At 43.4% G+C, this 15,874-nt stretch overlaps 1 protein-coding gene across 1 annotated transcript in view; it reads right to left on the bottom strand.

Annotated features, from left to right (window-relative positions):
• Window positions 1–356: 356 nt before the first annotated feature.
• Window positions 357–15,874, bottom strand: part of LOC112224276 (renalase) — a 60,086-nt gene continuing 44,568 nt past the window's right edge. Inside the window, 5 exon segments of the mRNA XM_042305960.1 lie at window positions 357–891; window positions 3,463–3,638; window positions 7,521–7,620; window positions 7,622–7,645; window positions 7,647–7,696. Of these exon segments, the coding sequence (XP_042161894.1) occupies window positions 739–891; window positions 3,463–3,638; window positions 7,521–7,620; window positions 7,622–7,645; window positions 7,647–7,696 (503 nt within the window). The 3' untranslated portion in view covers window positions 357–738.

The raw sequence follows: 15,874 nt of genomic DNA, 5'->3' as shown, positions 1-15,874 counted from the left end.
TGAGCACAGGGCAGACCTTGTGTTAGCCATACCAGGCAGTCATACCCAGAGTCCTCTGGCTACATCAATGGTGGGTGAGGTATGGTGTTAGCCATACCAGGCAGTCATACCCAGAGTCCTCTGGCTACATCAATGGTGGGTGAGGTATGGTGTTAGTCAAACAGAACATAGTGTGCCTACTTTGCCTAATGTATTTAGAAGTCATTAAGGGATCTTGATTACTTTCTAATTGCTTTTTGACTACCCACATCCATTTTGTACGACTTTGCTCTGAGCTCTGTGCTGATTGGTTCCCATACCACCTGCCATCTTTCTGAGTAAAAAGAAAGTGGAGTTACAGACACAAAGGGGAGATATAGTTTTCAACTTTTTTATTCAATCTGAACCAAAATCAGATGTTTACAGAGAAATCCTGAGTAACAACACCATATTTACTCTCAGTAAAGTACTTAATTGGAACGGAATCATGGTCCACCTTGTTGTATTAGTGGGTCATATACACACCGGTTCCACATCTAACCACAAGTGAACACAGCATAGCATCAACATGTTAAAAAAACATATCAAGTACTTCAGTGGACAGTTCAACTCTTCTATTTGACAGATTTCATCCATGATGGGGTGGGGGGGGATAGGGTAATGGATCAATGGCAGTACCCCCCTCTCTGGGCTAGCATACTGTACACATAGAGGCAACCACACTATACACCCACCCCCCCCCTACCACCCCTTAAGGCATCAGAGAGAGGACTTCAGAACGTCAAACACCTTCAGGGCAGACTCGATACAGCCGTCGAAATTGGAATGTGTGAAGCCGTCGCCCCCACACACCAACAGAGGCTGGGACAGCGGCGTCATCTGCCCTGGGCAGTCGGCCACCGAGCTCGTCACCTAATTAGTTGAGAAAGAGAGAGGGGGTGGTGGGGTAGAGAAAGAGAGGGGGGTAGAGAGAGAGAGAGAGAGAGAAGGGCCATAGAGAAGCAGGTGGAGTGGCCCTAACGGTCACTAGACCCAATAGAGAGGGCTGATTAGACCTTCATGCTGCTGCTGAGCTATTGAGTGGAATCGGCAGCTCACTGTCCTTCACTGATAAATTACGCATTGATTGTATACTACACTACTGAAGCCAAATTGTTGTCATGGCCACAGATGTATCTATTTCCACAGCTACAGTAGAATGTGTATTGAGACAATGATTTGTTTGTGCTACAGTTATCCTGCAATCCAAAAAACTGTCTGTGCTCAAGTTACCTCTGGATGAACGTGGTGGGATACCACAGATCAAGCCATAAAATGCACCGCCTTTGGCCAGACAGGCAGATATCAAATCAGCCTAGCGGCCAATTGTCTTCCTCATGTTTAAATCCTGAATGCTGAGAGTTCAGTGTGTTAATGACTTGGGAGTGTAAACACACAAGCCGGTGTACGTGTCGTAGCTTCTGTCAGAGGCCTGTACTAAGAGGAGAGGCAGCAGATGGATAAACATCGAGGTACGCTGCCCTGCACCGCTAAGGGTAAGGAAATAGTATCCATTTCCTGCTGGGGCTTTTAATAGGCATCGTTATAGGCTACTATGTGCTGCTATCATAACCCCCACCCTCCACCTCCCTCCATCCCCACTCCTCCCCAAAAACATAATTGTTTGTTTGCTCATGCATCCTTGAAAAGGTCATCACCATGTAAATCAATTGATGATAAGCATTTTTGTTGAAATGTGGCCATGGACAAATTGTTTGGTTCACTCTAGTGGTACGTTGATAAAGTGGCCCTGGGCCCTGCCGTCTCCATATACAGTGTGAGGCTGACTTCCCATGGCAAAGAGCACGGAGCGCCAAGGAGGAGGGTTTGGGACCTTAAGATAAACGCCCCAATATAAACACGTTTTATCGCAAGGAAAGCAAGAGAATTCGGCAGCTGAGAATACGTCTACTTCAAGAGAGAAGTAATCTAAAGAGCAAGCAACCTATATCCTATATTTTAGCAACAGTTAAACTGATATAACTGTTCAATCATGCATTTGTGTCTCTCTGTCACAATGGTCTTTGTTAGAATGACTGCTAGTGCATTTGACAGGGAGCTGATGTGTGTACAGTATGAGTGAGTGTGCATATGTGTGTGTGTCTGCGCATTCCATTATGAATGTGTGTGTGTCTATATTATAATACAAATGTGCTTGTGTGTGTGTGTTATAGTACAAATGTGCGTGTGTGTGTGTGTGTTCTATCATGGCCCATCCAGTTCCAGTGGGCCTTGGCCCATGCTCTGGCACTCCCAGTGATGTGGCCTCCCACACAGATGTTCTGTGGCCTCTGACCCCCAGCCCAGCCCAGCCTCGCTTCGCAGAACGTGTGTGGGTGTGTGTTGGAGAGAGAAGAGAAAGAGAGAGAGAGAGAGAGAGAGAGAGAGAGAGAGAGAGAGAGAGAGAGAGAGAGAGAGAGAGAGAGAGAGAGAGAGAGAGAGAGACAGAGAGAGAGAGAGAAGAGAGAGAGAGAGAGAGAGAGAGAGAGAGAGAAAGAGAGAGAGAGAAAGAGAGAGAGAGAGAGAGAGAGAGAGAGAGAGAGAGAGAGAGAGACAGAGAGAGAGAGAGAGAGAGAGAGAGAGAGAGAGAGAGAGAGAGAGAGAGAGAGAGAGAGAGAGAGAGAGAGAGAGAGAGAGAGAGAGAGAGAGAAAGAGAGAGACAGAGAGAGAGAGAGAGAGAGAGAGAGAGAGAGAAAGAGAGAGAGAGAGAGAGAGAGAGAGCACATTTAAGAGATTGAGTGATGCAATCGCCGAGTGTGTACTTCAATCACTACAGAAGAGTGATGAACAGCTACGAGAGCCCTTGGAGGACATATTCTTGCTGGACATAAATAATGTAAATAAAGTCACAGTATCTGGTCCAAGAGGAACATAGAGATCCAGGGAAACATCACAGTAAACAGGACATTGGAGCTACTTGAAAAAGGAACACCATGTCCAAGCAGTCTCCGTACACTACACTCATGTGGTATACAGAAGCAGAAAAACGTAATACGTTTAAGTTTAGTACGGCGTGATCCTGATCGACACAGCATGTCACTCATCAACGTTCTTTACACAGACGATGAGTTTTACTGAACCGAGTCTAACCCTCTGACCTTCTTTCCATGTATCTTGACAGGACTGTGAAGTAGCAACAGTTATTATCTCTTAAAGTTTCTATGAAGAAGAAAAAAAACTCTTCCTCTTCTCTCAATGAGTGAATGAAATAAAACACTCGATGAAGTAATACAGTAAAAATCCTGGTCTTATCTCTCCTCACTCGATGAAGTAATACAGTAAAACTCCTGGTATTATCTCTCCTCACTCGATGAAGTAATACAGTAAAACTCCTGGTATTATCTCTCCTCACTCGATGAAGTAATACAGTAAAACTCCTGGTATTATCTCTCCTCACTCGATGAAGTAATACAGTAAAACTCCTGTCTGAGTAACCCCTCTCACCTGTGAGTATCTCCACTTCTGGCACTTGATGCTGTCGGGCTGTGGCAAGCCAGGCAGCAGCTTGTTCAGCTTCACCAGGATGATAGGCTCCACCTGCTCCTTGGCCTCCTCCAGGTGTTTGACACCAAATGGAACACTGATGTGGACCACCATGGAGGGACCACACTCTGGGAATTCTGCACAGGCAAGCACATACAGCACAGTTCAGAACCATACCACCATAGACGGACTGCACTCTGCAGACTTTGCACAGCACAGGGACACACAGGAATACGGCAAAGCTAAGAACACAGTTCAGTTCACAATTCACAAAGCAGGAAAGTTGTGGTAAAATTCTGGTTTTTGAATTGAATTTTTTATTCAATTTGTTTTTTAAGACATTTATGTTTTGGCCATACTGACTTTCATCAGAATCGACATCTAAGTCAGTGAATGCGCAATCATTCAGTTGAACAGTAAACACTATGAAATATACACTATCGTTCAAAAGTTTGGGGTCACTTAGAAATGTCCTTGTTTTTGAAAGAAAAGTATATTTTTTTGTCCATTAAAATAAGATCAAATTGATCAAAAATACAGTGTAGACATTGTTAATGTTGTAAATTACTAGTGTAGCTGGAAACTGCAGATTTGTTATGGAATATCTACATAGGAGTACAGAGGCCCATTATCAGCAACCATCACTCCTAAGGCTAATTGTTCATTAGAAAACCCATTTGCAATTATGTTAGCACAGCTGAAAACTTTTGTTTTGATTAAAGAAGCAATACAACTGTCCTTTTTTAGACTAGTTGAGTATCTGGAGCATCAGCATTTGTGGGTTCGATTACAGGCTCAAAATAGCTAGAAACAATTACTTTCTTCTGAAACTTGTCAGTCTATTCTTGTTCTGGGAAATGAAGGATATTCCATGCAAGAAATTGCCAAGAAATTGAAGATCTGGTACAACGCTGTGTACTACTCCCTTCACAGAACAGCGCAAACTGGGTCTAACCAGAATAGAAAGAGGAGTGGGAGGCCCCGGTGCACAACTGAGCAATAGGGCAAGTACCTTAGAGTGCCTAGTTTGAGAAACAGGTGTGTGCCCTTCCAAATCATGTCCAATCTATTGAGTTTACCACAGGTGGACTCCAATCAAATTGTAGAAACATCTCATGGATGATCAATGGAAACAGGATGCACATGAGCTCAATTTCGAGTCTCATAGCAAAGGGTCTGAATACTTATTTCTGTTTTTATTTTGTTTTATACATATGCAAAAATATCTAATATCGCTTTGTCATTATGGGGTATTGTGTGTAGATTGATGAGGATTTTATTTAATCAATTTTAGAATAAGGCTGTAACATAACAAAATGTGGAAAAAGTCACGGGGCCTGAATACTTTCCGAATGCACTGTATGTTGAGTGTTTGGTAACTGTACACACAACAGAAAGGCTTGGAGCCCTGTCCGCTGAGGATCCGGTTGTGTGGCGGTGACATCATGCGGGGAGTGGACACGGTGAGATCCTGTTTCTAATGACAGACAGACAGACAGACAGACAGCTCTCAACCATACAGGATGTTTTGCATTGATTTATCGAGGCCGTACGTCATGAAGTTATCTCTCTAATGACATCGTCTTAAAACCATATTTAAACTGATTGTGGAGAATAATGGTTTACTGCCGCCAATAAACATGTCCCGCAATTGACCTGCTGGAGCGGGAAACAGAGTTACTACGAGGTCAATCATTTCCTCCAGTTTGGCTTGTTTTTTAAAAGCGGCAGACGGGACAACATTGCGTGAGGGAGTGCACACACATCAAACACAGACGGTTGTTTTGTTCGGAGCCAAGCTGGAGATGCTGAATTCCCTTGTAGGGAACTAGGGATGGTCACTGTGTGGACAGTGTAGGGACAGGGAGACTTCAGTTTGGTGACAGTGACTATAGCACAAAGACAGGCTACAGCACCCATTCCCTGGGGTCTGTCCAACTTCTGTCCAAAGGGCCATTCTGGTTTGGCTCATTGCTTAGATAGCCACCCTAACCAGTTTTTTGACATAGTCCTCTCCCATAGGGCCTGCCAGAGAGACAAAATGAGAGAGGGAGAGAAAGAAAGAGGAGGAAGGCAAACAAAGATGAGAGAAGTAGGAGGAAAGTTGAATATAAAGAGATAAGACAGAAAGAGGTGGGGAAACAGTGTGTATGATGGTAGCAAGGTAGGCAGGTAGGCTAGAGACTGGCACAAACTCGGCTTCTGAAGGAGAAGTAAGAAAAAAAACCCACACAGGTTACTAAGTTCACTAGGTAGACAGGCACCACTCAGAGCAAGTTGGCACCAAATGATGCGTTGTGCAATTTGAACGAGTTGCTAACTCACATATTTCATTCCAATCGGAGTACAGATGAAACTCGGAACATGAAGCTGTTCACTCCTAAATCTTCCTCAGGGGGCCGTCCAATCTTGGTGATGCAGGAGGGCCATTGTCCTGTCCTGTGTGCTCTGTGACCTGACACCTGTTCCCCTGGTCACAGCAAGCTCCCTGTTTTAGACCAGAGAGAGTTGGAGAGACGCTCCACAGCTATTCTTACAGCGCCTCTCCTGCTCTCTGCATTCCTAGGCCTTTCAAAGGGCCAGTCAGAAATCATCTGTGCTTGCACCCTACTACCCCCTGCTTACTTGAGCTACAAGCAAAACACATTACACAAAGGAACAATAAGATTAAAGCGTAGCGGGGGAGGGCGAGAGGAGGAGCGCAGTAGCAGCACCGGGGCAGAGGAGACTTGTAGAATGAAACATTTACCAGCTCCTCTAATTAGGATGTTGCCTTCTGAACACTGGAGTGGATGAGAGGTGACAGGTGCGTGAACACTTTCAAAAGAGTATCTATCGCTCTCAGTTTCTCTCGCACTCTTTCTCACACATACACAAGTGACGTGCAAACATGCGCTTGTGCGCGTGCACACACACACACACACACACACACACACACACACACACACAGAGAAAGGCACTTATTGTTTTTCACTGAAGCACACACGCACATATTTGTCTCTCTGTGAAACACACATACACCCCTCCAAGTCTGATATAAGATGTTGTTCCTTCTCATAGAAGCCGAGAGGCAGTGGTTTTCTAGCAGAGCTGATAATGAAGGCTGGTGTGTGTAGAGGTCTGATCTTAGGGTGTTGTGCTGTGTGTGCTCTCCTGCTCAGTATGTGCTTCACCTCCCTTCTGCGTTCAAATCAGCAATGAAGTCGGACTACCAATGGACAAGGCTAGCCCAGCACTCACAGAGCCAATCAAACACTAAGGTCTACGGAGGCTCTCAACAGCACGGCAGCGCCGTCAAATAAGAGAATGATGTGAGGTTGAATGGAAACATAAGAACTTAAACACTTACATTTACACACCAAATGCAGCTTGAAAGTCAAGAAAGAGGGAGGAGGGGGGGTGAGACAGAGATGCAGAAAAGGAAACAGAAAAATAGAGTGGAAATAAAGAGACAGACAGAAAAAGAGAGTGGAAATAACGAGACAGACAGAAAAAGAGAGTGGAAATAAAGAGACAGACAGACAAAAGAGAGTGGAAATAAAGAGACAGACAGAAAAAGAGAGTGGAAATAAAGAGACAGACAGAAAAAGAGAGTGGAAATAAAGAGACAGACAGAAAAAGAGAGTGGAAATAAAGAGACAGACAGAAAAAGAGAGTGGAAATAAAGAGACAGACAGAAAAAGAGAGTGGAAATAAAGAGACAGACAGAAAAAGAGAGTGGAAATAAAGAGACAGACAGAAAAAGAGTGGAAATAAAGAGACAGACAGAAAAAGAGAGTGGAAATAAAGAGACAGACAGAAAAAGAGAGTGGAAATAAAGAGACAGACAGAAAAAGAGAGTGGAAATAAAGAGACAGACAGAAAAAGAGAGTGGAAATAAAGAGACAGACAGAAAAAGAGTGGAAATAAAGAGACAGACAGAAAAAGAGTGGAAATAAAGAGACAGACAGAAAAAGAGAGTGGAAAATAAAGAGACAGACAGACAAACGCACACAGAGAAAGAGAATGGCGGCACTGACCTAAATTGCGCTTTTGATCGTCGATGGCGATGAAGCGAATGCAGGGATTATTGGAGACGTACTTGGCGGCCCAGGGGACGTCGAAGTGAGCCTGGGCCTTTGTAGAAGAGGCCCAGCGCATAGCGCCAACGAGTAGCTTACCGCCCCAAGCTGCTGCCGCGGAATCTCCTCTAGCACTGTCGCATAGGGAAACAGAGGGACAATGTCAGGGAGTCTAAGCCTGTTACCAGGCCGGCATCAGTTAGCCGAGCCTGGATACCTACAGAACCTACAGTATGCTTACAATGGATACCACTGTGAGGTGATGGGACTGCACCCCGAAGTCTAGGAATCTGAATCTAACAGTCAGTATGCTTACAATGGATACCACTGTGAGGTGCTTGGGACTGCTCATTAGGAATCTTCCCACTGAGCTCTCAACATTGAGACATTCAACAATGAGACATTAAATGACATGGATTACATTTTCTTAAAGGATTGGATCCAAGCAGGTTTACGGCAGTAACATTCATGCATTATTGAAAAAAGGGACATATCATTCATATCAAAACTGGAGTATCATATCTAATGATGTTTGTGTGCTCACAGTATAATTAACGAGCAAGCATTCAGTCTACTGAGGCAAGATAGCTACCGCCTACCAGACCACATGCATTCACCCTGTAAGCTTGGGCGCAACTAAATAACTAAACTAACGTCCATATTGCATATGGGAGAAGAGATGTTCTCTCCTTAGTTTATTTATAAGGGTTTGAGTTGTTTTTTCAAAGCAAATCTCTCTTTGTTTCCAATCTGAAACATCTGTTGTTTATTGGCCTCTGAAGCGCTAGCTTGGCCGCGCTTTAGTTATTTAGGGCCCCAGAGTATGGAGCATACACAGGTCAGAGGTCAACGCTGTGGATTCGAATACATATTTCCACTAGAACACGTTGAACAGAAAAATAACTATTTTAATCTAGGCCAACAGTGAGTCCTAAGAGAAGCAGCAAGTCAGCTAACCTGGCGGTCGTCTCTGGACGGTCCTAAAAAATACATGACTGAGGCGATTCTTGGAGCGCAGAGCTGAAATGTGGGTAGATAAACTTTAGTTAAACTTAACCTATGTATGTAGGACAAATGGACTGGTTGTTCGACAGCCGTTTCTGAATCTGAACAATGACTTACAGCGGGGTCAGTAGAATATATTTGGAAATAATTGCAAACAAAATACCCATAAAGTAAAACAGGGGCAGAGAGGCAAAGAGATAAAAATGTGTGAGGCTAACGAACACAGAAATAGTCCTTGAGCACAAGCCATCTTAACATGTTGCACAGTACAAACAACTACAAGCACAGCTGTATGCCTAACGTCCCAGTGACCAAAGCTGTTAAAACAACAGAATTAAAAATGACCCCACCTATATTCCCCGTGCTGTAGTTATACTAACAAGCAAATGTTCATCTAATTAGCTGCACAACAGGCTGACGATGGGGGAATATGACAGCGCCAGTCACAAGGTCACATGACTTTCCCAGGGTATGGGTCCTTTTATCATTTTCTGTGTCATCCTGGAACATCTGGCCCAGATTAGGCCCATGTAAATGTGGACCTCGGTATGGCCGGACAATCTGCTGCGGCATCGCACAAATACACGGGCGCACACACACATGCACGGGTGCACATACACACACTCACGCGCGGACGGACAAACACAGACACACACACACACACAGGGCCTGTCTGCACAGGGGAGAATGCAATACCACTATCTGACGCATCCATAAAGAGGCTTTCTGGTTTCTCATGAAAATGGAGCAAGCCCATTGTTGATGCCGTTTAAAGATTTCAGACATGGGCAGGGCGGAAGCTAATCTCGTCAGAGTACCATTTCAAAACAGAGTACAGTTCCGCACCAACTGTGGATTTAGTACTCTTACTAAATGCATTCAACTTAAACACAGTCGGTCAGAACCTCGGCGAACATCTGGTAATGGAAAAGATTCTAATGATCTGAATAGAGACAAATCTTTTAGAAGACTTTGTTCAATTTAACGGTCAGCATTGGGGTCCACCCACCATACTTTACCTAGACCTCATTCATGGAGCTGTTCAAGTTATTGCCCTAGTAGATGTGAGGGGAATGTTTACTCAGGATCAAAATTACCCTGAGTAATGTGGCTTGTCCCAATGCTTGTTAATGGAATCCTCACAGTCCTCCCGCTTCAAATGAAGGCATGCTCCAATTCCATCTCCTCTGCATGTCTCTACTAATTGTGTCCTGATGAAGGCTTATTGAAGGCTCATTCATCAGTTCAGTGCCTTCTCTGCTCATTCTCTGCTCTCTTCAGTGGTTTTCACTCCAGTGTTTTGTTGTGGGTGGGTGAGAGAGATGCCGTGCGTTTTTCCAGATGACTGTCCAATGTGGCAATCTGGGGGAGTTATTGGGTCCGGTGCCCAATTCTAGCACAGATGTTTAACAGGTGGTGGGTAGTGTTGCATTAAATGTTTTGGTATGAATAAATATGGAACAGGTGTGTGTGTGTGTGTGTGTGTGTGTGTGTGTGTGTGTGTGTGTGTGTGTGTGTGTGTGTGTGTGTGTGTAATACAGTACCTTGTGTTCAGGTCTCTAAATATACATTGCATTACTGTACATTACATTGCATAAAGATCTATTAGTTAAAGTCATCAAGACATTAGGAACCATTCCATATTAGGGCTGACCCCATTTAGTCGACTGGTCAATACAATAAATAAAAAAATCATGGTGTACAAGACTGTCTGATTCGCGTCTGTCTGAGTGGACTGATCCATCGCGGAGAGAATGAGGATGGCACAGTCCATCAGTCTACGACATTTGCTACTGAAACTGTATATGGTTATATTATGTAAGAACAATGGTGCAACACAAATACAAATAATATTATTTTATAACAAATGTGTTTTTTCCCCCACGTTAGCGTTTGCTGTCCACAATTCTGAAATATGTCTGTGCGCTGTTGAATTGGCACCTTTTCCTAGGCCATGTTTCTATGTGTATAATAGAAAAGTTAATCACATTTTGGTGTTGAGAAGAATGCGGCGGAGGCAGAAGCGGAGAGAAGACAGCCCTTGCCTTAATTGTCTAAGAAAAGTGAGGAGAGAGGAAAGCCCAATTTAATTAGGTCTATAATCAGTAGCAGGGGTGCCACTTTGTTTGTAGGAGTGGTGGGGACATAACCTGATGTGGGGTCTAGGGGTCCTCTCCTTGAATTTTTGGGTCATCTAAAGCTCATTTCCTGCAATTTTATACAATCCAATATGCAGTCTCTATTTAGAACAACAGTAAGCAAAAATACCCACAGTCATCAAGCTATGTAAGAGATCATTATTAAACCTGTTTAAGTGATTAATAAGACTGAACTAGATCAAAGGTAATTCAATAATAAAATATTGTGTTGCTCCTTTAACCAAGACTAACAAATGAGCAACTCTTGAAAGAATACAAATAAATAAAAAATTTGCAGCCTGACCGACCAGCAGCCTGAGACGCCTGCACGCCCGAGCCCCACCAGTCTAGTCAATAACTCAACTCTCGCCCAACACAATTTCCTTCACCGTTCACACCTTTCACTTTTTTTATTTAAATAAATAAAACACATACATTTCAAATATACATTAACGCACAGAAACAGCAAATCCTCCACATAATTATTCTCATACTACTAATAGTACTGTAGAGCTCTTTTTACTTGCACACAATATATTTCTGTCGCCCCGTCCTGCCCCTAACGGTCCACCACCCTGCAGCCCCCCAACCCAACACACCCCACTTAGCTTTAGGATTTTAGTGAAACATTCATTATTGGTATCAGGTGTGTTAGGCCAAGGCCAGAGTGACAATCCACAGGACGGCAGACCCCCAGGACCAGGACTGAGCAGCCCAGCAGCTAGATATGTATCTCCCCTGACGTGGGCATGTTTTCGATACAGACTCCTTTAGTCCTACTGTATTCCATATAAGTCATCCAGACCTTGTGAAAATTGCCCAGTATACCTTTCATTGTGTAATAAATCAAATCTAGTGATACATAACTTGACATTGTGGGAGGAAAACCAACCTTTCAATTAATGGCAATGCATTTAGCCACTATAAATGATTGGTTACACCGTTTCTTCAGAAAACAGTCTCCAGTTTCAACATTTCTAAGCAAACAAAAACAGGGAGAAGGGAGAATTTGTAGACATGCTGAGAAAAAAAAGAAGATACTCTTGGCCAGAAATCAGCTAGCCTACACAAGACCATAACATATGCAAATATGTCCCCTTTCGTATTTTACACCTCCAGCTGAGGAAGTACATTTCTGAGTGCATGATATTCAGTTTCACTGGCATACAGTACATTCTATGGATGGTCTTAAACTGTAGTAATTTATGTCTGAGATGATATGAACATGACTGGAAATTCAAACTTATCTGTATCCATTCATCACCATCAATAGCTTCTACCAGGTCTTCCTCACATTTTTGCTTTACATGTTTTGTGTCATTGGGGAAAGCCTCTATCAACCCTTGACACAGTTTGGAAGTCAACTTTGGAGGTTTGTCAGACTGCCTTAAAATAGCATCTGGCTTGTCCAGTGTTTGCTGCAGAGAGAATAAAGTATTGTATCTGCAAACATTCACCTCACCTCTGCCACAGATTGGTCTTCCTTGGTTGCCTGACCCTGCTGAGACCCCTGTCACCATCTGATCCTCCTAAAATGAGGCATGACAAAGAATTACCTTGGTGTACGTTTATACATTATATTTTCCAAGAATAGAATAAATGGTTTAATTAACCTCTTGGTGTTAGGGGGCAATATTTTCATTTTTGGAGAAAAAAAACGTTCCCACAGAGGTAGCCATTACTCCAATAGGTCCTAGTGAAAAACGAATTGTCCCGACGGATATATTATCGAATAGATATTAGCAAAACACCTTGAGGATGGATTCTAAACAACGTTTGCATGTTTCTGTCGATATTATGGAGCTAATTTGGAATATTTTTCGGCGTTGTGGTGACCGCAATTTCCGGGCGATTTCTCAGCCAAACGTGAAGAACAAACGGAGCTGTCACGCCTTGGTCTTAGTATTTTGTGTTTTCTTTAATTAGTCAGAATAAATAAACTGCCTTTTGTTGAATAAACTGCCTTTTGTTACAACTGAAATCCACTCTGTCCAGCATCCGTGATTTGGTCTCCACTCTCCAGTATTTGAACACTAACACTTTTCTGATTTCTGTGACAAGGTTGCCTGCTGCTAGCAAGGCATAATGCTATGCTAGGCTATGATAAACTTACACAAATGCTTGTCTAGCGTTGGCTGTAAAGCATATTTTGAAAATCTGAGATGACAGGGTGATTAACAAAAGGCTAAGCTGTGTTCCAATATATTTCACTTGTGATTTTCTAGGAAGATTTATGTCAGTTGCGTTATGCTAATTAGTGTCAGATGATGACAACGGTACCGTTCACGGGATGGGGTGTCACTACAGGTTAATAATTGAAATTACCATTATTCTCAGATCCCAGACCGTAGCTTTAAGCTTCAGGTTTAAGCTTCAGCTGCATCCCGCAGGATGTCTCTGCGGGACCTGCAGGTCTCGACAGAGATCATTGCGGCGCGGTCTGCATTTTTCATACTAAGGGTGGGAACGGGCGGTCAGGAGTAAAAGCTAGCCAAGTTCATTAACTTCTGAAACGGGACAAAATAAAGGCTACAAAACATTTCCATACAAACAACATCTGTTAGATAGTAATAATAGCCAGCTCATATCGCTATCTGACAGATAACTAGAAGCTAGAGCTGACATGGCTGTGGTAGTTACTAGTTAGTGTAGCTTATATATATTCACCTCAGTTGAGAGGGGATGAAACATTAGCTAACATTACTGTACATGTCAGTTACAATACTAGCTCAGCACTGTGAATAAACACTAGTTTAGTTTTCTGTTAAGTTAAACAGCAGTTACCTTGCCAGTTATATTCAGTCAACTAAAGAGTAGCCAGTTTCTGCTCAGCTTGCTTTTACAACTAAAGCACAACGTGTGTCCCCCGTCCCCAGTGAAAGTTGCGCCCCTGATCAAGAGCCTAACTATTAAATGCGCCTGGCTTTATAAAATCAGCCATATATATCTGCAGAAATAAGCCAGATCCTGCGTCTGTTGCCTGTTTGAGTGTTTGTATAATAGCCTACTAATTCCGTGCCTCAGGAAACCACAACATGTTGGATAAACAATTTCACAAATTCAGCAGTTTTAAATCTTTGCTATGCTATAAAGGCTTTCCCCTTTATTTTCATTAGACCAGCTTCTTATTGTTATTATTATTATCTGCTATTATTTCATTATCATTAGTATAACAACCCTCGAGTTTTTCCTGTTAAGTCTTGACCTCAAGCCTATATTTCTTATTGTATCAATAAATCATTTATTTGTTCATTATTATTTGAAATGCAATCAAGCATTTTAGTTTTAAAATAAAATAACAAATCATTTATAACAATAAGCCTAAAATTTTGTCATTATCATTAGTAAAGGCTTAGCTTATAATGTATTTATAGCAGCTTTGTATAACCACCATATAATATTCATGCATATTACCTTATTTTTCTTGATTTGTATTTTCCACAACTAGGCCTAAGAGCGCATCCTGTTAAGTCTTAATACCGTCACGTGTTATGGTGTTCAAGCCTATATTCCAATACTTACATAGGCTACTGTATCAATAAATCATTTATTTGTTCATGTCAACACACAGGAGTCATTCGTGATTTGAAATGCAATCAAGCAATCATGCTCAGACATTATACGTATGTGGCAGGGTCTACAGTCAATCACGGATTATAAAAAGAAAACCAGCCCCGTTGCGGACACCAACGTCTTGCATTTAAGCATGTTAACCCTCACAAGGCTGCAGGCCCAGACACATTTAAGCGTGTTAACCCTCACAAGGCTGCAGGCCCAGACAGCATCCGTAGCCGCGTCCTCAGAGCATGCGCAGACCAGCTGGCTGGGGGGTGTTTATGGACATATTCAATCAATCCCTATCCCAGTCTGCTGTTCCAACATGCTTCAAGAGGGCCACCATTGTTCCTGTACCCAAGAAAGCTAAGGTAACTGAGCTAAACGGCTATCGCCCCGTAGCACTCACTTCCGTCATCATGAAGTGCTTTGAGAGACTAGTCAAGGATCATTTCACCTCCACCCTACCTGACACGCTAGACTCACTGCAATTTGCTTACCGCCCCAATAGGTCCACAGACGACGCAACCGCAATCACACTGCACACTGCCCTAACCCATCTGGGACAAGAGGAATACCTATGTAAGAATGCTGTTCATCGATTACAGCTCAACATTTAACACCATAGTACCCTCCAAACTCGTCATTAAGCTTGAGGCACTAGGTCTTGACCCCGCCCTGTGCAACTGGGTCCTGGACTTTCTAACGAGCTGCCCCCAGGTGAGGGTAGGAAACATCTCCACCCCGCTGATCCTCAACACTGGGCCCAACAAGGGTGCGTTCTCAGCCCTCTCCTGTACTCCCTGTTCACCCATGAATGCGTGGCCATGCACGCCTCCAACTCAATCATCAAGTTTTCAGACGACACAACAGTGCTGGGCTTGATTACCAACAACGACAAGACGGCCTACAGGGAGGAGGTGAGGGCCCTCGAAGTGTGGTGTCAAGAAAATAACCTCACAATCAACGTCAACAAAACAAAGGATGATCGTGGACTTCAGGAAACAGCAGAGAGAGTACCCCCCTATCCACATTGACGGGACAGTAGTGGAGAATGTGGAAAGTTTTAAGTTCCTCGGAGTACACATCACAAACAAACTGAAACGGTTTCCCCACACAGATAGTGTGTTTAGGTAGGCGCAACAGCGCCTCTTCAACCTCAGGAGGCTGAAGAAATGTGGCTTGTTACCGAAAACACTCAAACTTTTACAGATAGCACAATCCTGTCGGGCTGTATCACCGCCTGGTACGGCAACTGTTCCGCCCACAACCGTAAGGCTCTCCAGAGGGTAGTGAGTTCTGCACAATGCATCACCGGGGACAAACTACCTGCCCCCCAGGAAACCTACACCACCTGATGTCACAGGAAGGCCAAAAAGATCATCAAGGACAACAACCACCCGAGCCACTGCATGTTCACCCTGCTATCATCCAGAAGGTGAGGTCAGTACAGGTGCATCAAAGCTGGGACCGAGAGACTGAAAAACAGCTTCTATCTCAAGGCCATCAGACTGTTAAACAGCCATCACTAACATTGAGTGGCTGCTGCCAACATACTGACTCAATCTCTAGCCACTTTAATAATAAAAAATTGGATGTAATAAATATATCACT

The sequence above is a fragment of the Oncorhynchus tshawytscha genome, linkage group LG25 (assembly GCF_018296145.1).
Source record: "Oncorhynchus tshawytscha isolate Ot180627B linkage group LG25, Otsh_v2.0, whole genome shotgun sequence".
Classification (NCBI taxonomy): domain Eukaryota; kingdom Metazoa; phylum Chordata; class Actinopteri; order Salmoniformes; family Salmonidae; genus Oncorhynchus; species Oncorhynchus tshawytscha.
The sequence above is the reverse complement of the archived record's forward strand: the minus strand, read 5'-3'. Positions and strand labels throughout refer to the sequence as shown.